The sequence below is a fragment of the Gadus chalcogrammus genome, chromosome 10, assembly GCF_026213295.1.
Source record: "Gadus chalcogrammus isolate NIFS_2021 chromosome 10, NIFS_Gcha_1.0, whole genome shotgun sequence".
NCBI lineage: Eukaryota > Metazoa > Chordata > Actinopteri > Gadiformes > Gadidae > Gadus > Gadus chalcogrammus.
In genome coordinates, this window is record NC_079421.1 from 11268894 (window position 1) to 11294176 (window position 25283).

The 25283-nt window shown below is 49.2% G+C and overlaps 3 protein-coding genes across 4 annotated transcripts; 1 reads left to right on the forward strand and 2 right to left on the reverse strand.

Annotated features, from left to right (window-relative positions):
• Positions 1-419: 419 nt before the first annotated feature.
• asb5a (ankyrin repeat and SOCS box containing 5a) lies at positions 420-5565 on the reverse strand. The gene is made up of 7 exons (XM_056599948.1): positions 5130-5565; positions 3869-3948; positions 3660-3767; positions 3115-3265; positions 2554-2688; positions 1811-2002; positions 420-1504 (listed from the first exon to the last, which is right to left on the reverse strand). Exons 1-7 carry the CDS (start codon positions 5326-5328, stop codon positions 1377-1379), a joined length of 993 nt encoding a protein of 330 aa, XP_056455923.1. The 5' UTR covers positions 5329-5565; the 3' UTR covers positions 420-1376.
• Positions 5566-5730: 165 nt separating this feature from the next.
• Positions 5731-17946, forward strand: neil3 (nei-like DNA glycosylase 3). The gene is made up of 9 exons (XM_056599942.1): positions 5731-6433; positions 6711-6857; positions 7573-7786; positions 13658-13732; positions 14313-14479; positions 15883-16046; positions 16184-16670; positions 17020-17146; positions 17466-17946. Exons 1-9 carry the CDS (start codon positions 6240-6242, stop codon positions 17634-17636), a joined length of 1746 nt encoding a protein of 581 aa, XP_056455917.1. The 5' UTR covers positions 5731-6239; the 3' UTR covers positions 17637-17946.
• Positions 17777-25242, reverse strand: aga (aspartylglucosaminidase). Of its 2 annotated transcripts, none has more exons than XM_056599947.1 (9): positions 25021-25106; positions 24085-24274; positions 23111-23223; positions 22429-22541; positions 20913-21021; positions 19925-20000; positions 19353-19460; positions 18983-19116; positions 17777-18441 (listed from the first exon to the last, which is right to left on the reverse strand). In XM_056599947.1, the coding sequence occupies exons 2-9, from the start codon at positions 24249-24251 to the stop codon at positions 18341-18343; spliced, it is 921 nt and encodes a 306-aa protein (XP_056455922.1). In that variant the 5' UTR covers positions 24252-24274; positions 25021-25106; the 3' UTR covers positions 17777-18340. The 2 variants fall into 2 exon arrangements, with proteins under 2 accessions (XP_056455922.1, XP_056455921.1); XM_056599946.1 differs by having other exon boundaries at positions 17780-18441; positions 24085-24238; positions 25021-25242.
• Positions 25243-25283: the final 41 nt, after the last annotated feature.

Below are 25283 nucleotides of genomic sequence, written 5' to 3' on the forward strand. Positions count from 1 at the left end.
GCTAGCATTGCCCGTTGACGTGCGCTAGCCTAGCACGAGCGAACTCTGCAACTAGAAAGACTGAATGAAATGTGTTGAAAACTGTCTCCAGTGATATAGAATACCAATGCTCACTTCGGAATCAGGCCCTATGTCCAAAATTCCGAACTACCCCTTTAACCTGGGCTCCCGTCTCGTGCAGAACAAGTTTGACCATAATGTCAAACTTGTTCTGCTCTTTGGTTTGCTGCATTTAGACAGCGATTCTCTGCTGCTGAACTAGATACATGTTGCTTGTTCTATTGCTGTCTGGCATTCAGAAATGTCAAATGGAAGTTTCAAATTATTAATTGTAATAAAGTGAACTTAAAACTCGTTTTGCATTCTTTGAAATGTTTTTTTTTTAATAATAATATTAACCTTAATTTGAAATATTAAGTTAACACCCCTGACTTATTTTTTTGAGTTTGTAAAATATAAAAATCTTAGTTGGTATAACTCTAACTTTCAAGTTTGTCTAAAGAAGAAAATCACTTTTTTGATGGGCTCAAAACTCAAAAACTGATTGCAGTAAGTTGCCTTGCAATTTTGAGTTTGCCCAACTTATTATTTTTTACAGTGTGCGTTTTGTTCTAGGCCCTGCATTTTCCCAGACCCTGCGTTGTTCCAGACCCTGCGTTGTGTTCTAGGCCCAGATTTTTCCCAGACCCTGTGTTGTGTTCTATACCTTGTGTTGGGTTCAAGACCCTGCATGGGTTCTAGACCTTATTTGGCTCAAAATACATGTAAAGTAAATTTGAATAAAATTGTGGTCAGTGCAAAAACATCAGTAAAATACCTGGGATGCATCCTTGAAAACAACGTGGATGTGTATGTGTAAGACATTTTCTGATAAAATTAAATGAATAAATAAAAAATAAAAAACCTGCGTTGGGATCCAGACTACAAGGAAAACAGCAACTATAGTGACACTCTCTGGTCAGCCCGGGTATTACGTCAATAGAAAGGCAGCGCCTACTCGACAGCCTGTGGTCAATAGCAAGGCAGAGCCTCTACTCTCTACAGCAATCATTCATTCACTCATATTAAGTGTCCAGTTTAAGATAACACACATCCGTTTAATCACTACCATTCATGAATTAAAAAAAATTGGGGTTAAATAATTATCATCCTCCCTAGAAAATACAACGTGACCAGCATTCTCTCAATGAACCGTTAATCCTCTTTGGATTACATTATCTACCCTAATGCTATTAGTGATTAAATACCAAACACTGTTAGTTCATATATCATATTTATTAATTAATTACATTTTTGTTCAGGGCTAAACATAATTTATATGCACGTTTGTAATCCTATAATATATCACAGAAGACCATGTTGAACTGGACTTGACGTCATCGGTGGAGCAGGTAGCGCGTGAGCGGGGCGGGGAGGGGGAGGAGTGGCAGGAGGTGGAGCCTGGAGTGGCCGACGCTGCAGCGGACGACCTGACGACACTTCCGGCTCAGGGAGGTAGGGGTCACTGTTGGGCAGAGACACCTTATAATCATATAGACACTGATCACATTTAATGATATCTGATCAGACCTTCTATAGCAACATATACACATATGTATATAATGTATAGATGGGGTGCGTACTCTCACCTTGTAGTGTTAACTAGTGGGGTTAGTACCCTTACCTAGTGGGGTTAACCCATGCAGTTAGTACCCTAACCTAGTAGCGTGTACTAGTGCGGTTAGTACCCAATTTAGTAAGGTTAACTAGTGGGGTTAGTACCCTAGCCTAGTAGGGTTTACTAGTAGGTTAGTACCCTAACCTTCCGTACCCTCGTGGGCCAGCAGCAGGGTCTCCGTGGAGCCTCCAGGGGGCGCCAGCTCTACCGCTCTCTGGTGCTCCGCATTGAGGGCCTGGACGTTGGCGTCAAACTCCAGCAACAGCCTGGTGATGGGGGCGTGGCCTGTCTGGGCCGCGGCGTGGAGAGGGGAGTCCAGGCCCCTCCCCCTCTGGACGTCAGCACCTGGGGGAAACAGATCCCGGTCTGCTCGTTCTCAGAAGAGACAACCTGACAGGGGAAGCCTCAAGGCGAGCCATGCTAGCTGGGAAGCCTGTACGCTACAGCTAGGTTCATGCTAGGTAGGCTAACACTAGAAAGGCTAACTCTAGGTAGGCTAACTCTCAGTAGGTTCACGCAAGGTAGGCCAACTCTCGGTATGCTTACTCTAGGTAGGCTAACGCTAGGTAGGCTAACTCTCGGTAGGTTCACGCTAGGTAGGCGAACTCTCGGTAGGTTCACGCTAGGTAGGCTAACTCTCGGTAGGTTCACGCTAGGTAGGCTAACTCTAGGTATGCTTACTCTAGGTAGGCTAACGCTAGGTAGGCTTACTCTCAGTAGGTTCACGCTAGGTAGGCTAACCCTTTGGTAGGTTCATGCTAGGTACGTAAGGACACATACCTTCCTAGCGTCATGGATCCTTCTGTGGTCCTGTTGATACGGACGACCACAGAGTTCTGCTGTTGCGTGATTTGTGTGGTTCTTGTCGTGTGTTCTCAGCTATCAGCCGGACTCACCGTCTCTGAGGAGCTGTTGGACACAGAGCAGCTCCTGGCTAAGGCAGGCCGAGTAGAGGGCAGTTCCCTGGCCGGGGAGGACCTGGTCCACGTCAGCCCCCCAGGTCAGCAGGACCTCCACACAGCCGGCGTGACCTGGAATACACAAGAACCTTCTAGAACCAACCTCTAACATGACCTGGGACACACAGGAACCGTCTAGAACCATGAGAAACGTCTTACTTCACCTGGAACACACAGGAACCTTCTAAAACTATCTAGAACCTCTAACATGACCTGGGACACACAGGAACCTTATAGAACCATGAGGAACATCTAACATCACCTGGAACCCATCAGAAAATCAAAACCTCGACTCTGACCTGGAACCCATCACTTTTAGTGATGAACTCTGACCTGATCAGATACTGTTTACTTTTAGACATCATGAACCAGACCCTAACAGATAGTTGTTCAGAAGCATTTCATCAAGCCTAAACATGGTGTTTTAACCAAGAACCCCTTCGTCTGGGAGTCCACCAGCCTGCCACCAGACCGCCCCCCCGACCCCAAGGGCGGTACCTCTGCTGGAGGCCTCGTGGAGCGGGGAGGGTAGGTGCAGGGGTCCCCCGGGCCGGGCCCCCCGCTGCAGCAGGACCTCTGCACACGGCATACTGCCCACCGCACAGGCGTAGAACAGGGGGGTGCTCCCCTCCAAAGTTCGGCTGTTCACCTGGGGGCGGCACCAGCAGTTTGATATGCTACATGACAGCTGTATGCGCTACATGACCTATATCCTGGCATGCTACAAGATGGCTGCATGTGCTACATGCTACGTGACCTATAGCCTGACAAGCTACATGATGGCTGCATGTGCTACATGCTACATGACCTGTAGCCTGACATGCTACAAGATGGCTGCATGTGCTACATGCTACGTGACCTATAGCCTGACATGCTACTTGATGGCTGCATGTGCTACATGCTACGTGACCTTTAGCTTTAATGCCACATGAAATGCAGCTTTGTATGCTACAGGATAGCATTACATTCTACATAATTAGTCTTTATGGTACATAAGCTATAGCCTTATATGCTAGGTGACCTATTGCAGTGTTGTGCCTTACGTTAGCCCCAGCGTCGAGTAGTGCCCTAGCGCATGCTCCGTGCCCCCCCAGGCAGGCCTCATGGAGCGGGGTCGTCTGGTGGATGGTGAGGGCGTCGACCTCGTGACCCTGGAGGACAACAACACAGGGTGCATTGTGGGAAGAAGAGAACCAGACTAGGGCGGTACAGACCTGTAACAGGAGGGTCTCTAGGACCAGGAGGTACTGACCTGGGACAGGAGGGTCTTTAGGACCCCGAGGCGACCCTGAGAGGCTGCGTCGTGCAGAGGAGACCGGTCGTCCCAGATATCTGAATAGAAAGAAGGCTTCAATAATACTGGCACCATCATCTTCATCACCCTCATCATCATCATCATCATCATCATCATCATCATCCTCATCACCATCACCATCCCCATCATCTTGATCATCACCCTAATCATCAATGTCCTCATCATGAAGTTATACTTGATTGATTCCTGGATTAGGCAGCATTAGCCATGTATAATGAATGATATGTACCTTGAGTCCCCGCCTCTGAATGAGATGGGTTCCCTTGGTAACCATCTGGTCTGTGAGTCTTTTGGACTGGACCTGGGACTAGGGTGGTGAACTAGACTGAACCCAGAGTCTTTACTGGGGGTACCACCATCGGGGGTGTACCAGGACTAGTACGGTGTACGGTGGGGGTACCAGGACTATAAATACCCCCCAGGCTCTCAGTCTGCTGGTCTCACTGGGGTACCAGGTCTGTAAATACCCCCCAGGTTCTCAGTCTGCTGGTGGCACTGGGGTACCAGGACTGTAAATCCCCCCCCCCCCCCCCCCGGGTCTCAGTCTGCTGGTCTCACTGAGGTACCAGGACTATAAATACCCCCCAGGTTCTCAGTCTGCTGGTCTCACTGGGGTACCAGGACTGTAAATACCCCCCAGGGTCTCAGTCTGCTGGTCTCGCTGAGGTACCAGGACTATAAATACCCTCCAGGGTCTGCTGGTCTGAAGGTCACTGGTTCACGGAGCAGGTGTCTAATGATATCTATATAACTCCAGGACTCATTGTAGACTGGAGGACATAAGTCATAGGGGGTACTCACTGTGTGTAATGTAGCAGTACTGAAGTACTCTATTTGTATTGTAATAGTAATATGTGAGTACTTTAGGTGTGCTTTGGAGCAGTACTGTAGTACTCTATGTGTAGTAGTACTAACTCACTGGAACAGTTATTCTCGTATTACTGGGCTGATAAACTGGAGGCCTCCTATGTGTTGTAGTAGTACTCTGTGTGTATTGAAGTACTACGTGAGTACTCACTGGAGGGTGGTCAGTTCTTCTCGTAGTAAATAGGCTGGTATCCTGGAGGCCTATGTATTGTAGTAGTGTGTGTTTTGTAGTACTAGTACTCACTGTTACAGTTCCTCTCATAGTACTGGACTGAGGTCCTGGCTATCTGTTGTAGTAGTACTCTGTGCGTATTGTAGTACTAATACTCACTGTAACAGTTCTTCTCGTAGTACTGGGCTGATATCCGGGCGGCCTCCTCGCGGTTGCCCCTGATGATGTAGAAGTAGGTGAGCAGGTTCAGGGAGATCTTGATGAAGAGCTTGAAGCAGAACAGAGCCAGGATGCTGAGGTAGACGTTGGAGACCCTGGCCACAAACCGCTCCCGCCCCTCGAGGCGGGGGTCCGCCATCGCTGGACCGGAGGACCTGCTACTGGAGACCAGCTCAGGTCCTGGTCGACTCAGGAGACCAGCTCAGATCCTGGTCAAGTCGGTAGACCAGCTCAGGTCCTGGTCCAGTCTGGAGACCTGCTTAGGTCCTAGTCTAGTCTGCAGACCAGCTCAGGTCCTGGTCCAGTCGGGAGACCAGCTCAGTTATCGTTTTTGTCCCAGTCCCTACTAGGGTGAGACTGGATCAGGTTCCAGGAGCAGTGGGATTGAAATAGACCAGAAAGAGAGAGAGAGAGAGAGAGAGAGTATTATGTACAGTATACATCTAAAAAACATTATGCTATATACATATATTTATACATGTATACATGTATTTATTTAATAAACTAAATGCTCTGGAATAGCAGACTACTTGTTGTGTAACTAAGGTAATCAACAGTCAAAACAGTGTGTTGTTGTATTGGCTCATACCATCCAGCAGAGATCGCTGTCGCACAACGTCTGGAGTCCACAAGAAACAAATTAAACAGGTTGTATAAAATAGATAAATTTAATATATTGAATTTTGAAATCAATATTTCATGATGACATATATTTTTATGTTTAGCATATGATATTTTTCTATTATACTTTGCTATATTAGATAATAATCTATCATTATTCGGTCATCATTATTAACATGGAATCTGATTGGCTGTTCCGGAGCTAACCCTACTGCGGTTGCGCACACTTGAATCATGTGGCGCGGATGTTTTGTAACCAAGCGACCAGCAGACCTGGAACCAGAAAAACAATGGAACCAGAAAACCACTGGAACCAGTAGACAGTACAGGTCTGGCTGCAACCAGTCCGTAGAGAGTACTGGTCTGGTCGGATCCAGTCTGTAGTGAGTACTGGTTCTGGTACTGGTTCTGCGTCTGGTCTGCGGGGTTATGGTCGAGGGTCCGGGCGTCGCGCTGAACGGGGAGAGGATCCGGGCCAAGGTGAAGAAAGGCCAGGAGGTCCGGGCCGTGAGGGGGGTGCAGGGCGCCGCGGGGGCCCTGGACGCGCTGCGGGGGGCCCGGTTCAGCGGAGTGGACACCCTGGGGAAGGAGCTCTTCATCTACTTCGGCCTAAGAGCACTGAGGTAGGAGGTGGACGCAATGATGAGAGGGAATCAAACCCCGTAGTGACCCTCGCTGGCTCACCTGGGTTGATCTAATATCGGATTTATTGACATGAGGTGGGGGTCACAGTAATAACTATTAGTAAAGTGTGATGAGTAATATTTAATATAATGAGTAAGATGTCATACGTAATATGTAATGAGTAATAAGAACGGCCGAGTTCTGCACATTAAATCATGAACATCCTAAACACATAACAGCGTGTGGATCGTCCGTCTGTCTGTCTCTCTCTCCCAGGGTTCACTTCGGCATGAATGGGTCGATGCGGATCACGTCCGGGGCGCCGGGAATCAAACCCGTGGCCGCGGATAGCAAGACGCCTGTGCTGGAGCTCCACCTGACCGATGACATCATCCGTTTTTACGAAAGCACGTCGGAGCTCAGGTAGGACAGGAACGTGACAGGTGTCGTAATCTGTTTCTATGGCAGGCTGACCGAGCAGTGTGTTGCAGGCTGGTAGCATTGTGTCTGTGTTACAGGCTGACGTCCGCAGTGTATCTGTTACAGGCTGATGTAGCAGTGTGTTGCAGGCTGACGTAGCAGTATCAGCCTGACGTAGCAGTGTGTTACAGGTTGACTTAGCAGTGTGTCTGTGTGTGTTACAGGCTGATGTTGCAGTGTGTCTGTGTGTTACAAGCTTACGTAGCAGTGTGTCTGTGTTACAGGATGAGGTAGCAGTGTGTCTGTGTTACAGGCTGACGTAGCAGTGTGTCTGACTTACCGGCTGACGTAGCAGTGTGTCTGACTTACAGGCTGACGTAGCAGTGTGTCTGTGTGTTACAGGCTGACGTAGCAGTGTGTGTCTTACAGGCTGACGTAGCAGTGTGTCTGTGTGTTACAGGCTGACGTAGCAGTGTGTCGGTGTGTTACAGGCTGACGTAGCAGTGTGTCTGTTACAGGATGAGGTAGCAGTGTGTCTGTTACAGGCTGACGTAGCAGTGTATATGAGTTACAGGCTGACGTAGCAGTGTGTCTGTTACAGGCTGACGTAGCAGTGTGTATATGAGTTACAGGCTGACGTAGCAGTGTGTCTGTTACAGGCTGACGTAGCAGTGTTTATATTTTCCAGGCTGACGTAGCAGTGTTTTATATTTTCCAGGCAGACGGAGCAGTGTGAGAGCAGGGTCTCCTCAATGCGCTCCCTGGACGTCTGCTCCTCCTCCTTCAGCTCCTCGCGGGCGGAGGAGGTGCTGAGGAGTCAGGGCGGGCGGATGCTCTGTGACCTCCTACTGGACCAGCACCTCCTCCCCGGGGTCGGGAACATCATCAAGAACGAGGCGCTGTTCGATTCTGGGCTCCACCCCGCCGTCACGGTAACGGACGATAGCTAGCCCTGACGCTAACTAGCCCTGCCGCTAACTAGCCCTGACGTCACAGTACCATGCCCTGCCCCTAACTAGCCCTGCCACTAACCATCCCTTACGCCAATCAGCACTGACGATCACTAACCCCTGACACTAACGAGCCCTGACGTCACGGTACCATGCTGTGAAAAAACGTTTCCTTGACGCACATGGTTGTTCTTAAAAAGCATATTTTTACTTAAAACAAGTAATACAACCGTCGAGTCACTTGCATAACTCAAGCCTCCCTCCAGTCTAAAGGCCGATTTAGGGTCGTTTTAGACGCAGAGACATAATCACGTAATTTACACAAGGGACTTGTTTCAGACAAGTTTTGATTCACGGTTCCTTTAAGGTTCCTTAAGGATTGCGCGTAGGGATGTGTCGGTCGCGACTGATTCGTTACAACGAACGAATCCCGAACGTGAACGACAAGAACTGGTTCCCCAAAACAAGAAGAACTGGTTCTTTGATTCTTTTTTTTTTTAACATAAACCAAACATATGGTCACGTAAATAAAATATACAAACGAACAGAGCTCCGTCTCCCCGCGACTTCCATTGATTGAGTCTACAACTTTCTCAAAGATTCAGCCAATGAGAGGTAGCAATGGTGTTGGAATGGCACCTGGGTAAACCAATGACAAGGCGGTACCGTCGAATATGCGCGCTTTCTCTGTCTGACGTATCTTGGGTCATACCATTCGACTCATATATCCCCCTACATTTTTTCGAAAATAGACTTGACCTCCATCTGTTTATTGGATGAACGCATTTCCCAATCCCAGGAGTCTTTGCTCCATTCTACGTCAATTTAAGAACAAACAAAGAAATTAAACTGCAGTTCGTATTTTTTATTTATGACCATGCAAGTTCTGTAATGCCTGAACAATGAAGAATTAAATGTAAAGTAAAATAAAATTATAAATGTAAAACCATGAATAAAATATAGAGAGTATAGCAAGTGGTATAAATATTGGTGGGACGTTCGACATACTATGTATTAAAAAAAAAAAAAAAATTATAAAAATAAGTTTTTTTATTTTTTTTAAGATGTAATCTGACGTAACGAACGAATCAAAACGAACGAATCAAATAGACGAATCGTTATAGTGAACTGAACTGAAAGAACTAGTTCCCGGAAATTTTGCCCATCCCTAATTGCGCGTGTTGCAAGGGGATTCTCCGCCAGAACAGTAGGGGGAGCAACGAACGAATCTGTGGGCGTGGAAGTGGAAATCGCTGGCTTGTTTATATTTATAATTATCATAATTCGTTCTTGTGTTTTCTTCTTCTCCTTCTTCAAAATTCTTCATTTGTTCTGTCACGGCCTTTTAAAAATGGCGCTATTATACTGTAAAACCGGAAATGTGAGACTCCTGAAAGGATGTGGTTAGCTGGCCAATCACAGTCTTTGCGAGCTGCGTAGGGCCGTAGTGTTTTAGTCGCATAGTCAGGAATTCTGGGCGACGCACTTAAGCACGTAAGGGGGGATATTTTACTGCGCAAGGGGGGGTTATGTATCTTACGTGCTTACGCGTTACGTCTAAAACAGAGCATATATCGGCCTTAAAGGGGTAGTTCGGAATTTTGGACATAGGGCCTGATTCCCAAGTGAGCATTGGTATTCTATATCACTGGAGACAGTTTTCAACCCATTTTATTCAGTCCTTCTAGTTGCGGAGTTCTCTCGTGCTAGGCTAGCGCAAGTGAACGGGAAAAGCTAGCCTGCTATTAAAAACAGTCTTACCCACTCCACAGTACACCCGAGGTCAATCAATAATAACACCAGACTATAGATTTAAATGTCTGTTTATTGAATAATGTTAGAAATAAAACCAACCTTGCATTGCATTGCATTTTGAGGGAATTGCTGGGTCTCAGCAGCAGTGTTATATTCCTGGTAGTAGGCTACGGCAGCGGCGGACTGATACCTAGGTTACCGGCTCTAGTTTATTTACCTGCCGCTGTCAATGCTACAAACGCCGAGTACAGTGAACGAAGGAATTAGCGTATTCAATTAAAAAGATATGGCCACGTTTGGAGGGCTTAGCGATGCATCGGCTTTTGACGACGATAATGAGGATTTTGTTGTATCCAACGAACCGTACATGTACGAGCCGGAATACACGGATGAAGAACTGAGAGAGATGGATGCTCAAAGGGCAGAACGAGAAAGAGCGTCTTTAGAGACCGTCCCCGCTGGAGCTGCAGTAGAGAACCGGGACAGAACAACGGGAGACTGGTGGTGCCAGTGCAGAAAATGTATTCAAATGCCGACAGGGGACGAATGATTTTGTTGCAGGGAGTGGGACTTAGTCATGAGTCACATGTAGACTTAGTCCGCCGCTGCCGTAGCCTACTACCAGGAATATAACACTGCTGCTGAGACCCAGCAATTCCCTCAAAATGCAATGCAATGCAAGGTTGGTTTTATTTCTAACATTATTCAATAAACAGACATTTAAATCTATAGTCTGGTGTTATTATTGATTGACCTCGGGTGTACTGTGGAGTGGGTAAGACTGTTTTTAATAGCAGGCTAGCTTTTCCCGTTCACTTGCGCTAGCCTAGCACGAGAGAACTCCGCAACTAGAAGGACTGAATAAAATGGGTTGAAAACTGTCTCCAGTGATATAGAATACCAATGCTCACTTGGGAATCAGGCCCTATGTCCAAAATTCCGAACTACCCCTTTAAGGCCCGTTTACACGAAGGGAAAACGCAGATATTTCCACGCGGTTTGGCCTCTCATTCACATGAAAACGCAGTTTTTGTCACAGAAAACGATCATTTCTAAAAACTAATTTCTAGAAAGTGGAGATTTCTGAAAACGCCGGTTATCTGTTGTCGTGTCAACGGGGAGAAACAGGGTTTTAGGTTCTGAAGCGTCACATTATGCGCCAGGGAATGCTAAACGTCATATGAGCGCCCTATGTTTACAGTTTGTTTGTTACAGGAAGATGCTCGTGTTATTCGTTGTTGTTGATTCTGAGGATTCTGATTGGCTTGTATGGCTTTATCCTTCTCCCTAGAGTTTAGATTCTCTGCCCGAGCCCGAGCCCGACCCGACCAATATTTCCCACCACTATACTCGGGCCTTTGATCGATGATTTTTTTATTTTTTTTTATCATTGGTTTATTGGCCTAATCTGAGAAGAAATCTATGCCATAAACAGAAATATTATAGACCTTTATAACACGGTTCTTCTCAATGCCGTGGAACGCTCCGTTCACTTGCATGGGTAGTAGTCCGGTGACTTGTCAAGCCCAGCGTCTTCCGTTGCTAAGCAACGTCACCGTCTTTGCGGACAAATTATTTCTCTGCTGATCAACACTAAGAATGCTGGTAACGAATAAATTGTAAAAAGACACACCATGTGAAGTTATTTTTTCGTTTTGGCAAGTAGCCGTGTAATAAGCGGGAAACTGTATAGAACGTCGCCGGTCATTGTCGAAAATAAGCCCCTTCAGGGCGAAGCAAGACACCTTCGCTGCGCGTCGGTCGGTGTACTGTTTGCCCTGTCGGGGCTTATTTTTCCGATAATGACCGGCGTTCTATACATTATCCCTTACATATATATTTAGCAGAATAGGCCTAGTAACAAATGTGTACAAAGTGTATTTAAAAAAAAAAGTCGGCTTGAAATCGGGCTCGGGCTCATAATTACGGTTAATGTGTCGGGTCGGGCCGGGCTCGGACAGAACGTGCACGAGCTCGGGCCAGGGCGGGCTTGATTTTCTGGGCCCGATCTACGCTCTACTACACTGCCGCCCATAGGTTTGGCATAGTTATAAAGGCGCATTTATGGGTTTTGATGTAAACGACAACTTTTTGGAAAACGATGCTGTGTGCACAATGTTATTTTTGAAAACGGAGGGGGGGAAATATTCGTTTCTATAAATACCCTGCTACGTATAAACGTGGCCTTAGGCCCCGTTTACACGAGGACGCTTGCGGGAAAAAACGACAAAATATTTTAACAGAAGTGCCTTTCGTTTAGACGGTGACAGCGTTTTTGGGGCATGAAAACGCATAAATCTGAAACCAGGCCTCCAGAGTGGAAAAGTTGAATACGCTCCGCCGTAGCGTTTCTGTCTACACTACCAAGACGCAAAACACTGCTCAGATCTGCTCACGCCGCGTACACGTCACATACATGTGCCAGCACAAGGAAATAAACAAACATGTCCGATTATTTCCATGCGTCGGACCTTCAAGCTGCTCTGGCAGCTCTAACAAGCGTACAGGAGTCTTTTCACGAAATGTACAGGATATGTACAGATAGAATTACTGAACAGAGAAGGATCTTTTTGGTTTTCGCGGCACGGATATGGGAAGAAGGAAGATTCTACGCATGCCCTCAGACATGGCGGTGCTGTGTGATAGTGTATCACAGCACCGCCTAGCCGCCTGGCATGAATACCCAATCGAATTCCACACAATTTTGCGTCACCGTATGCACGCAGATTTCATCCCGAAAACGCTTGTCTAAACGCGGAATAAAAAGTGAATACGCGATGCCACTTTTGCGTCTTCTCTTCAGACCGTCATCGTGTAAACGTAGCCTCAAACTCTGGCCCTCTTAAGGAGCACCAGAATGGGTGTGGCTCAATTTGCCTATTAGCCACACCTGCAGACTTTTAAGGCTAACAGCCAGACAGGAATATGTGCATCTTTTAAAACATGGTTTAAAACAGTGAAGATGCCATTCACATCCTCACATTTCCTTCCCCCTCTTTTAAGCTTGCAAACACGGTTTCAAGCGCAGTAGATAAAAAAGGTGAAATATTGTGCAAGTAATTGGTGTTAAATAAACAGTTTAAAAAGTCTCTCTGGTGACCGCCAATCTTCATTCCAAGATCACTCCTTCTTGGCCAAACACTGCACTCTTCACAGTATGTCCTCCGCCACTGCTGTTCTGTTAAGGCTGGGCAATAGCTCCCCACAAGGCTCACGTCAGCAACAAGGAGTTCCCGAGCTATTCCTCCTTCAGGCTTTGGCCAACCCCACAGAACAGCAGTTCAACTCCACCAGTGATCTCCTCTCCCAGCAGGTCTCTTCATCTACCTGCTCACAATTCACTGTGGCCCACCATGAAGCTCCTCGAACAATGTTTTCCGAAATGTTGGTCCCCTCCACTCGGCTAGACTAGAGGAATCATCCCACCACTGCCACCAAATGTGAAAAAATGTTTCCTTGACGCACATGGTTGTTGTTAAAAAGCATATTTTCACTTAAAACAAGTAATACAACCGTTGAGTCACTTGCACAACTCAAGCCTCCCTCCAGTCTAGAACTCTGGCCCTCTTAAAGCCCATGGTGCAGGTTAACCGGAAGTTTCGATTAATGGGTACATAAAGCACTCAAAATATGTATATAAAGTTTGAAATGTTTCCAAAATGGTGATAAAGTCCAGTTTTTGTCGTTTTTGGTTAGTAACGGTTATTTTTTACGCAATTCGGCGATGACGTCACGTGAGGTAGACGCATACCAGAATGGGTGTGGCTCAATTAGCCTATGAGCCACAGCTGCAGACTATTACGGATAACAGCCAGACAGGAATATGTGCGTCTTTTAAAACAGTGAAGATGCCATCACGTCTTCACACATGCCCTAACACTAACTAGCCCTGACCCTAACTAGCCCTGATACTAACTAGGCCGGACTCTAACTAGCCCTGGACTCGCGGTACCATGCCCTGACGCTAGATCAGAACTATATGAACTATACACACAGAGTGGAAACAACAATCTGCCAATTTCAGAATAAAAACATGAACTCTCTCTCCCCCCCTCTCGTTCTCTCCTCCCTCTGGACTCCACCCGATCCACCCCCCAGGCTAAGCAGCTGTCTGAGCAGCAGCTGCGTCACCTGGTGAAGATGACCCGGGATTTTACTCTGCTCTTCTACAAGGTGAGGAACTCCGTTGCCCACAATGGGAGCGGCCCACTGCATGCTGCTACGGTATCTTTAGCCTGTAGAGGAGCGCTAGGAGTTGCCTTGCCTTCTGATCGCTGCAGAGTGCAGGAAGTGTCTAGCTGGAATATTACCCAGCAGGCATTGCTCCAGGAACATGAAGAGGGTTCAACGTGGCTACCAGACCGCTTCTGAGAATGTCTCATTCATCCACATATATACAGTACATTCAGGGCGTTTAGCAGACGCTTTTATCCAAAGCGACTTACAATGAGTACATTAGTCTGAGGAAAGAGAAACAACACTGTATATCTCTCTATCGTCTGTCTCTTTATACTGTTTATCTCTCTATACTTTCTGTCTGTCAAGAGTCTAGACTGTATATCTCTATATTCTGTATTTCTCTCTATTCTGTATATCTCTCTATACTGTGTCTGTCTATACTGTCTATCTCCGTATACTGTCCGTCTCTGTATACTGTCCGTCTGTCTATACCGTATATCTCTGTATCATTCCACTCAGAGGACCTCCTCCATAATTAACCCAGTAGTGCCCCCCCCCCCCCCCCCCCCCCCAGTGCCGGCGGTCTGGCTCCGCCCTCTCCAGACACTACAAGGTGTACGGACGGCCCGCCTGCGCCCAGTGCTCCACCTCCATCACCGTCTGTCGCCTAGGAGACGGCGGCCGCATGACCTACTTCTGCTCCCACTGCCAGAGCGCCGACCCAAGCCAAGTCAGCACCAGGTAACCAGGGGCTAACTAGCCCTGCTAACCAGGGGCAAACTAGCCCCGCTAACCAGGCGCTAACTAGCCCCGCTAACAAGCCGCCTCAGCACCGGGTAACCAGGGGCTAACTAGCCACGCTAACTAGCCACACAAACCAGAGGCTAACTAGCTACGCTAACCAGCCGCCACAGCAGTAGGACACCAGGGGCTAACTAGCCCCGCTAACCAGGGGCTAACTAGCCACGCTAGCACCAGGTAACACAGGACGCTCACTTACCCCAGCCCCCCAGATAAGATACAGAGCATGTTAAAGAGGGTAGAGGTGCTGATATTCATAATTCATGGTGTAGCAGTGAGCACAGCTAGCAAGGCAGGTTAGAGCTCTTAGCGGCGTGTTTGTGGGGCGTGGTGGCGGGGCAGCTGGTCCCGTCCTCCGGGGCTGTTTGAGCAGAGCTCAGAGAGGGGCTGGAGCCCAAAGCCCTCCTGGTCCCCGGATTAGCGGCCGGTGGGTGAGGGGCTCGTGTTCCGCTCCCCGCGACACGCAGCGTGCAGCTTTACTCTGTGTTCCACACGGAGCCACAGGCCGGTGTTTACTGAGGGAGCGGGAGGAGTGTGTTCAGAGCAGACGGAGCAGAATGCCGCTCCTCTACTCTCTCCTCCTCTCTGCTCTCCTCCTCTCAATTCCTAATTCTCTCTCCTCCTCCCCTCCTCTCCCCTCCCCTCTCCTTCTCTCTTCTCTCCCCTCCTCTCCTCGTTCTCCTCCCCTTCTCTCCTCTCTCCTCTCTTCCTCCTCCTCCTCTCCTCTCTCTCCTATCTTCTTCTCCTCCCCTCCCCTCCTCTGACACTTGTCTTTCTGGAAGGAGATCAGAGGGTAGAGATACGCCCACTACAGTAAGCATGTTACTGGTCTATATAGGTCTACTTTGGTATAGACTGGTCCATACGGATCTATAGTATATAAATGTAAATGTAAATGGACTGCATTTATATAGCGCTTTTCTGACCATCGGCCACCCAAAGCGCTTTACAATGTTGCCTCACATTCACCATTCACGCACACATTCACACACCGACAGCGGAGTCAACCATGCAAGGCGACAGCCAGCTCGTTGGGAGCTAACAGTCAGGGTTAGGTGCCTTGCTCAAGGACACCTCGACACTCAGCTAGGAGGAGCCGGGGATTGAACCGGCAACCTTCAGGGTACCAGCCAACCCGCTCTACCTCCTGAGCTACTGCCGCCCCCATATACTGATACGTACTGGTCTATACTGGTCTATACTATATATTGGTCGGTCTACGCGGGTCAACACTGCTCTATACTGGTCTATATTTGTCTGTACTGGTCTCCACTGCTCTGCACTGGTCTATACTGGAGTGCTGAGAGCCGTCTTTTGTTGTGATCTCATTTCCTGTCTGCCAGTAAACTTCCTGTGAGGAACAGCCTGATTGGTTGGGTCACCAAGGAGGGGTCCAATGAGGAGGTGGCGACCAAGGAGGAGGAGGAGTGGGCGTGTCCCCGCTGCACACTGGTCAACCGGCCATCGGCGGGGTCATGTGACGTCTGCCTCGCCTCGCGGCCCCACGGTGAGGAAGAGGAGATGTCGTCATCATCATCATCATCATCAGGCCATGGGCCACTAACATGCTGGGATTAGTCCAGGACACCTCATACTTGGATTAGTCCACTACCTTGTGTTTGACCGTCTCCTCCTCCTCCTTAGTCCCCAGGGAGCAGAGCACCTCCTCCTCCTCCTCCCTCATTAAGTTCCCCTGCACCTCCTTCTCCCGCCCAGCAGAGGAGCTCAAGGTCAACTGGAGGTCAGCGTTCGGCACCTCCACCCTCATCTTCTCCGACCTCACCCCCCCTCCCCCCTCAGGGGGCGGGGCTACTAGCCTGCCCCGACCCGGAGGTGGCGTGGCCACTGGTGGCGTCCGGCGGCCTGCAGGGGGCGGCTGTGAGCAGCCGACCAACAAGAAGATGAGAATTGATAACGGCCGCGTCCCCGGTAACAGCGACCCCGGATACAGCGCCCCTGGTTACGGTGGCACCCCCGGTAACAGCAGCCCCGGTAACGGCCGTACCCCCGGTTACAGGGCCCCCAATTACGGTGGCACCCCCGGTAACGGCCGTACCCCTGGTTACAGCGCCCCCGGTTACGGCGTTCCCCCCGCTAACACCAGTGCGTTGCCAGCGGTTGACGGAGAGGGGTAAGTGTCCGGTCGTGAATTAAAGACCAGAACAACAGGAGCTGCTGTTGTCATAACAACGGGAGCTTCTGCAGCCGCTAGAGAGAAGAGGAGAGACGGAGCTGCTGTCTCACCCGAGGGCTGTTAGAGGAGCAGGATATCTGTTTAGAGGAGCAGGAGATCTGTCTAGAGGAGCAGGAGATCTGTTAGAGGAGCAGGAGATCTGTTAGAGGAGCAGGGGATCTGAGAGGAGCAGGGGATCTGTTAGAGGAGCAGGGGATCTGTTAGAGGAGCAGGAGTGTGTACATCCTGCTTCCCCTGGGCCCCTGCTGTCAGGACCTTCAGCTCACTGTGGCCCCGTGTGTTCCAGGGCCCCCTGCTGTGAGGACCACCAGCGGCCCTCCAGCCTGCGCTCGGTCCACAAGGACGGAGAGAACAAGGGGCGGAGCTTCTACTGCTGCTCCCTGCCCCGCCCCGCCCAGTGCAGCTTCTTCCAGGTCAGCACCACCCAAACACCATCCAACACCACCCAGCTCCAGCCAGCACAACCTCCCAACACCGCACCCAGTACCTCGCAACACCACCCAGCACACCCAACACCCCCCAGTACCACCCGACACCACCCAATATCACCCGACACCACCCAATATCACCCGACACCTCCCAGCACCACCCAACACCACCCAGTACCTCTCAACACCTCCCAGCACCACCCAACACCACCCAATATCACCCAGCCCCTCCCAGCACCACCCTTACTGGAAGCATGTGTAGCGATGGGAGGTAGAACAGGCGTCTGATTGGTCCTCTCCCCAGTGGGCGGACCTGGGCTTCCCAGAGTGTGGCCACGGGCGACGCAGCGTCCGGAGGGCGGTGCTGAAGCTGGGCGCCAACAATGGGCGGAGCTTCTACTGCTGCGGCGCCAAGAAGGGGAAGCAGTGCGAGTTTTTCCAGTGGGCGGAGTCCTCCCCGCTCCCTGGCTGCTGATTGGTCCATGGAGGAGGAAGGGGGGTGGAGTCCTCCCTGCTCCTCGGCTGCTCATTGGTCCATGGAGGAGGAAGGGGGGCGGAGTCCTCCCCGCTCTCTGGCTGCTGATTGGCCCATGGAGGAGGGGTCTTAACAGAACTCAAAGGGTCTCAGAACATTGATTGGAGGGTTAAAAGGTTTTACTAGAAATTAGTACTTAAATAAACATTACACTGAATACTTCTCATATCAAATACTCATTTTTTATTAAATCTCTGCTTGCTGAAATGTTTTTACGTGCAGCCGTTCAGGGTGGGTCTGGAGCCCAGAGGAAGAGGAGCCTTCAGGGGGGGTTGAGCTCCTCTTCCTCTGGAGCCCAGAGTTTGAACATGAATGAAGGGAATAGAGGAGTCTTATTGGCTGCTGTACAAGAAGGTGGGGACCCAGCTAGAAGCAGACCACCTTCTGGACTTAAACCCAGATGGACCTCCACCCAGCTAGAAGCAGTCCATGGTGATGGGGGAGGGGCCTCTGGTCTCCACGGTAATGAGGGAGGGGCCTCAGCGCGAGATGCAGTCCATGGTGATGAGGGAGGGGCCTCTGGTGTCCACGGTGATGAGGGAGGGGCCTCTGGTGTCCACGGTGATGAGGGAGGGGCCTCTGGTCTCCACGGTGATGAGGGAGGGGCCTCTGGTCTCCACGGTGATGAGGGAGGGGCCTCAGCGCTAGAAGCAGTCCACGGTGTGGAGGGAGGGGCCTCTGGTCTCAGTGCTGACCACCATGTAGGAGAACTGGGGGAAGCCTGGCAGCTTGTTACAGGCGGCACCTGCAGAGAGAAACTGGCTGCTATTATGACTAATAAAGGCTCCATACTGCTATCATACTGCTATAACGACTAATAAAGGCTATGTAATGCTATCAAACTGCTATAACTACTAATGAAGGCTCCATACTGCTATCATACTGCTATAACGACTAATAAAAGCTATGTAATGCTATCATACTGCTATAACTACTAATGAAGGCTCTAAACTGTTATCATACTGCTATTAATACTATTAGAGCCTCCATACTTCTCTTGGTATAAGTTTAAGTTATTTTGTGATATTACAATATAACTATTCCTACTTATTGTGATTCACTGTTACGACCCACAACTCTATGGTTCTGTCTCCCGGCGCGTAAGGCTGATCCCCCCCCCCCCTCTGCTACGACCCACCCATAAAGCCTGAGTTCTGTCTCCTGGCTCATGGGCCGCTGCCCGGGATACCAACCGGCGCCTCAGTGTGTGTGTGTACCGCTGGCGTGTGTCGCAGCGCCTCTGGCAGACGCTGACGGATCCGTTTCCTCTGAACTCAAACACTCACCATAATGGCCTGTTGTGTTAGCACAGATGACAGCCCCAAAGAACTCTGGGTAATGCCTCTTGGTGCGGGCGATGGCGGCGGTGCAGGCGGCCGAGGGCTCGGCCCCCCCTCGCATCAACTCCACCGCCAGGAAGCTGTTGGCACGACAGCAACATTTACATTGGGGCCGTTTAGCAAATTGACAGGAATAGAATATGACAGAGCATCACATTACTACCATAGAACATGACATAACTACCATAGAACATGACCATAGAACCCCACATAACTTCACTATCACTATTATAGAACTAAAGACAAGAATGAAACTAAAGAGCATGACAGAACATAATTAACCTGGGGGGGGGGCGAAGGAGTGGGGAGGAGTTACCTGGGCAGGAAGCGCATCATGATGTCTCCGTCTCCGGTTGCTGCGGCAGCGCCGGCGGAGCTGTCAGCGTACGCCCCCGCCCCTGCGATGGGGGAGTCGCCCACCCGCCTGGAGACAACACAAGGGTGAGTATCCCGACCCACCCCAACACAGGGGGGAGTACCAACACAGGGGTGAGTACCCCGACCCACCCAAACACAGGGGTGAGTACCAACACAGGGGTGAGTACCCCGACCCACCCCAACACAGGGGGGAGTACCAACACAGGGGTGAGTACCCCGACCCACCCCAACACAGGGGGGAGTACCAACACAGGGGTGAGTACCCCGACCCACCCCAACACAGGGGGGAGTACCCCGACCCACCCCAACACAGGGGTGAGTACCCCGACTCACCCCAACACAGGGGGGAGTACCAAGGCTGAACCCGGACTAATAGGTTAGTACCCAGAGTAACCCTGGTGTCGTGTGATTGGCTGAACATACCATGGTATCGCGTGATTGGCTGAATGTACCCTGGTGTTGTGCGATTGGCTGAACCTACCCTGGTATCGTGTGTTTGGCTGAACGTACCCTGGTATCTTGTGATTGGCTCCGTTGGTCGAGGTTCCTGCAGCGACCTGACCTTTTCCACTGATGGCGATGACCCCTAAACCAATCAGAAACAAGATCATTCAGCCCTGGTCCAATCAGGATCCAGTCGACCAGCCCTGGTCCAATGATGCCCCTTTCACACCGCCGCAAAATCGGGGCCGGTTCCGGGCCAGTTCGGAGCTAGGGCCAGGGCTTTGGTTTCACACCGCCAAAGAACCGGCTCCGGCCCCTAAAAACCGGTTCAACTCTGGCCCCACTTTAGAGCTGGGCTAGAACTAGAAACGCTTTTACGCCGGGGGCAGGGGGCGGAGTTATCCGTACCTTCATAAACAGGAAGACCAACGAAGACCGGCATAAACAATGGACGTGAATCCGTGTATGGTTCTTTTTTGTTTTTTCTGATTTTGTTTTAAATCGGAATATTCAAAGAACGAACCATACACGGATTGAATCGAAGACGAAATTGTTGTTGTTGTGTTTGAAACTGGCGCGAGGGTTCTTCTGCGCGCCTAACCTGACGCTTGATCATTGTGGTGGTTCAACGCGTCAACGCGCCAACGCAGCTAGATGAGTCCATGTCCATGCAAGTGAACGGAGCGTTCCCTCTTCGTCATAACTATCAAACCAAACATCCTTCACATTCACCGAGCGAACATTATGAAAGTAAAATGCACATTTCTCGCTAAAAATGTTTCCATAAACGCATTTAATGGCGTAACTATGTTACTATTTCCACCCAGAATAAAGAAAGATGTCGGCCGTATGCTTCTGTCCAAGCTCACTAGCGGAGACGTTTGTAGTGACGTCATGACGTTGCTCACGCCGGCTCCATGGCTGGCTCTGGCCGGTGTGAAACCAACCGGTTCTTAACTGGGGTAAGGCTGGAACCAGTTTGGAACTGGCCCTAGCACCAGCCCGGAACTGGCTCTCGGTTCTTTTTGGTGTGAAAGCGGCATCAGAGACTCACCGATGGTGTCGTGGGCGCGCAGGTCAGTGGGGGGCGGCCTCGTGTGAGGGGTCCGGGCGGGGCTGGGCCGGTAGGGGCCGCAGGCGGTGGCCGGGTCCGGGACCACGTTCTACAGCAGAGACAGAGAACCCCCCCAACGTCAGAAGCAGTCGATCGCTGCTCCTAATTACACTCAGACGTTTCTCCACATCATTAGTCTCTGTGAGGTGGCTGGCTCCCGGCTAAAGATGAGCTACAGAGCATTAGAGCGCGGGAGCAGCCTGCGTCAGGCTGCTAATGCCCCATCCAGGACGCGAGGGGAGCCTCGTCTCCGGGCTGCGGTGTGCTGGCGGGCTGGTTCTGAGCGCTCTGCCTGCTGACGGGAGACGGGGGATGGAGCCTGTTAACCGTGACCCGTGGGGGACAGCAGAACAGCTTAGGCTCCCTGTCCCCCACCGCGGGGGGCTTTAGAAACAAGCTTCCCCCTCCTATCCTCCGACTGGGCGGCTGGGATTGGCTGTTCCCCGAGTCTCGGCAGCCTGGAGCTGTCACTGTGTTTTACTCTGCAGACCGGAGAGGTGGCGCTTGAATGAGGAACTTCAATAGACGGTCACGCGACCACAGACCTCTCTGAAAGTACTGCTTTTTGATTGATGCTAAAAAGTTCTTATTCATCACCTCAAGTCGGGTTTGAAATATGGAAGAGGAGCGCTTGGTGCGGAGTGAATAATCCATCCAGACAGGCCGGCTGCCTGCTAGGCTGGGGTGGGGGCCTGCTCCTAAACCAGCCTGCTTCTGAACATGCCTGCATTATTCATGACGCCGTCTGTCTCCGTCAGACTTCAATGGGTCTAAAGGCATAACCTTCCAGAAGTTTGGAGGAACTTTGGTAAATGACCATCAATATCTGACGCAATTTAACATCCTCCAAAGCCCTTCAAACTACCGGTTGCTTTGGTAACGGCTGCCGACAGAGAGCCATCGGGGGGTCCGCACCGCCGTCGAGACGCTGACCCCGCTTTGTAGACGGAGGTACGAGGACGTTAGACTACATCAGCCGCACGGTGGGTCGGTTAGGGAGTATGTTTAGAGGATCTCCTCCCTGCGTGTTGGCCGTGCATCACCGTCAGCTTTTATAAACGTCTGCTCTTCACCGCATTATGAATTCCTCTGAATGATCCGTCCGTCAGACGGAGGGAGAAGGTGTGTGTTTCATCAGAGGGCAGGTCCAGACTGTAGGAGGAGAGGAGGGGTGGGCCGACCAACAACCAACCCAGGAAGAGACTCGTGCCCGCCAGGAGAACCAGGTCAACATGCCAGTGGTTCAGGCTGGGATGGTGAACTAAAGAACCAGTGGACAGCTCCCAGAATCTAATTAAACCCACGCTTTAATTGGGGGAGGGTTGATTTAACGTTTTTTGGGGGAAATAAAGTATCACACAATATCACAGCGTTGTACTCAGTGTGGAGGGACTTCATACAGATCACAGAACACACCAACGCCATAACACTTTCTCAGACCAGAATCAACCCTCACCTGTCTGTAGTTGGGCTGGCAGCCGGCCTGCAGCCAGCGGGTGTAGAGGCTCTTGGACGTGTTCGTGGTCAGGTCTTCTGCAGGGAAGCCCATGTCCTCAGCGAATGCAGACGCTACAGACACACAGAACGGTGACTGCTACAGACACACAGAATGGTGACGGCTACAGGGGGTCCAACCGGGACAACACTGCACTATGTAGCAAGTAGCAGCCCTGTGTCAGAACATGACAACATCTTCACTCTGTCTGCATCCTCTTCTATCTTTACTCACATACTCAACACTTTGCATATTGCTATGATGAGATCTTCCACCAGGTGGAGCCAAATATAGCAACACTTTTACCTTCCACAAAAACTAGAAGGATCCCATGAGATATGGTTAGGTGTAGTCGTGTGAGCTAGGATACAAGTGTGTTATGTTGTATGTTGCCTAGCTAGGACACTAGTGTGCTATGTATGTTTCTAGCTAGGGCTGTTTGTTATGTCAAGAGGAATTTTTCATAGAATTGACAGAAAACGTATTTATACTGTCATATACATTGTTATAGTAAGATAAAATTCACTAGCTGACTCCCCCACAAGGAGGGTGTCGTGGGGGAAGTACCTGACTTCCCCACTAGGAGGGTGTGGTGGGTGCAGTACCTGACTCCCCCACTAGGAGGGTGTGGTGGGTGCAGTACCTGACTCCCCCACTAGGAGGGTGTGGTGGGTGCGCTCCATAACAGCTCTGGCGACTCCAATAGCGTTCTTCACACGCCGCAAGTCAGCCACAGCTCCCACCTCCATCGTGTCGCTATCATAAAGTAATGGAAACACAAAAGTAATGTAACATAGTCACTTAAAGTAACGTAAACTTAAAGTAATGTGAACGTAAAGTCACGTAAACATAATCACTTAAAGTAACGGAAACCAAAAGTAACGTAATCATAAAGTAACGTTAACATAAAGTAACGTTAACAAAAAGTCACTAAAAGTTACGTTAACATAAAGTAATATGAAGTAACATAAACATAAAGTTCGGTAAACAGAAAATAAACATATGTCACTTTACGTGACGTCAACTTAAAGTAAAAATAAAGTCACTTTAAGTAACATAAACAAAATGAAATAAATAGGAAGTATACTTTGCTATAATATAGATTTATCAATGCTTTATACAGATGGCATGTATATTTAATGCATATATTATAGATATACCTCATATTGATGTATCTATATGATCTATACATGTTAAGTATACATAATGTATACTGTATATGTATGGAAATACTGTATCTATATGTTCTGTATATGTAACTATGGATGTATATGATCTATACATGATGATGTGTTCATATAATGTAAACTGTAGATGTATGGATGCATCTATACGATCTATACATGATATGTATGTATACTGTATATGTATGGATGCATCTATATGATCTATACATGATGATACGTATGTAATGTATACTGTATATGTATGGATGCATCTATATGATCTATACATGATGCTATGTATATGTAATGTTTGCTGTGTATGTATGGATGCATCTATATGATCTGTACATGATATGTATTTGTAATGTATACTGTCTGTATATGTATGGATGCATCTATATCGATAAATGATGATATGTATGTAATCTTTATGACCTATACATGTTCCCACCCGTTGATGATGAGGGCGTCCAGGCTGGTCTCTCCCGTCTCGTCAGGACTGCCTCCGAAGCCGACGCTGCCGTCGCATTGGTCCAGCTCACAACGCCTACATCCCCTCTCCACCGCATCCAGCACGCTGCCTCCTGATTGGAGGGCTTCCCAGGCTGCAGAAACCATCACCCAATCAGATTACTGAGAACCTGACACACACACACACACACACACACACACACACACACACACACACACACACACACACACACACACACACACACACACACACACACACACACACACACACACACACACACACACACACACACACCTTATTGACTCCGGTATTAGAGACATGCATCTTCATTTTAAGTATAATTACTCCGGTCTGTTGAGTCCACGCTAAACACAGACAGAGACACCTGGGCTCACCTTGCGCTCAGGTGACCCGCCAACATATGGTTATGTCCAGTGATTATAAACACTCATCACGGGATGGGGTTCAGTTCAACACTCATCTGGTGTTTGGGTTCAGTTCAACACTCATCACCTGATTGGGTTCAGTTCAACACTCATCAGGTAATGGGGTTCAGTTCAACACTCATTAGGTGTTGGGGTTCAGTTCAACACTCATCAGGTGTTGGGGTTCAGTTCAACACTCATCAGGTGATGGGGTTCAGTTCAACACTCATCCAGTGATGGGGTTCAGTTTCTCTCCACATACCAAAATGATAAAAAAATATCCCATTCCACCTCGACTGTATGAATGTCCTTAATATTGTGATATTAGTATTAATATAAGGATACATAATTGTAATATGAGTATTCACATCAGGAGTTATATTATTAATATTATTCAAAGTAATGATACTTATACTAATAATACGAATATACTAATATATATACTCATAATACATAATAATATTATATTACTACTCATAGTATGACCCACCAGCGGCGGCGGCCTCCTTAAAGGGCCAGGTGTTCACGACCAGCGGGATCGACGCGCCTCCCGGTGACGTCACCAGCATGACGCAGACCAAGGACGTCCACATGTCCGTCTGGTGATGCTATGATAACTTCAGTTCGTTAAGTTTAATAAACTTTCCTCTCAGCTGTTGTTCTCATCGACGTCTGCAGCTGGGAGACACTTTCAAAACCGACCAGACTTCCTTGTTTGGTCACGTGGTCTTCGGGTCGTTCGCACTTAAAGGG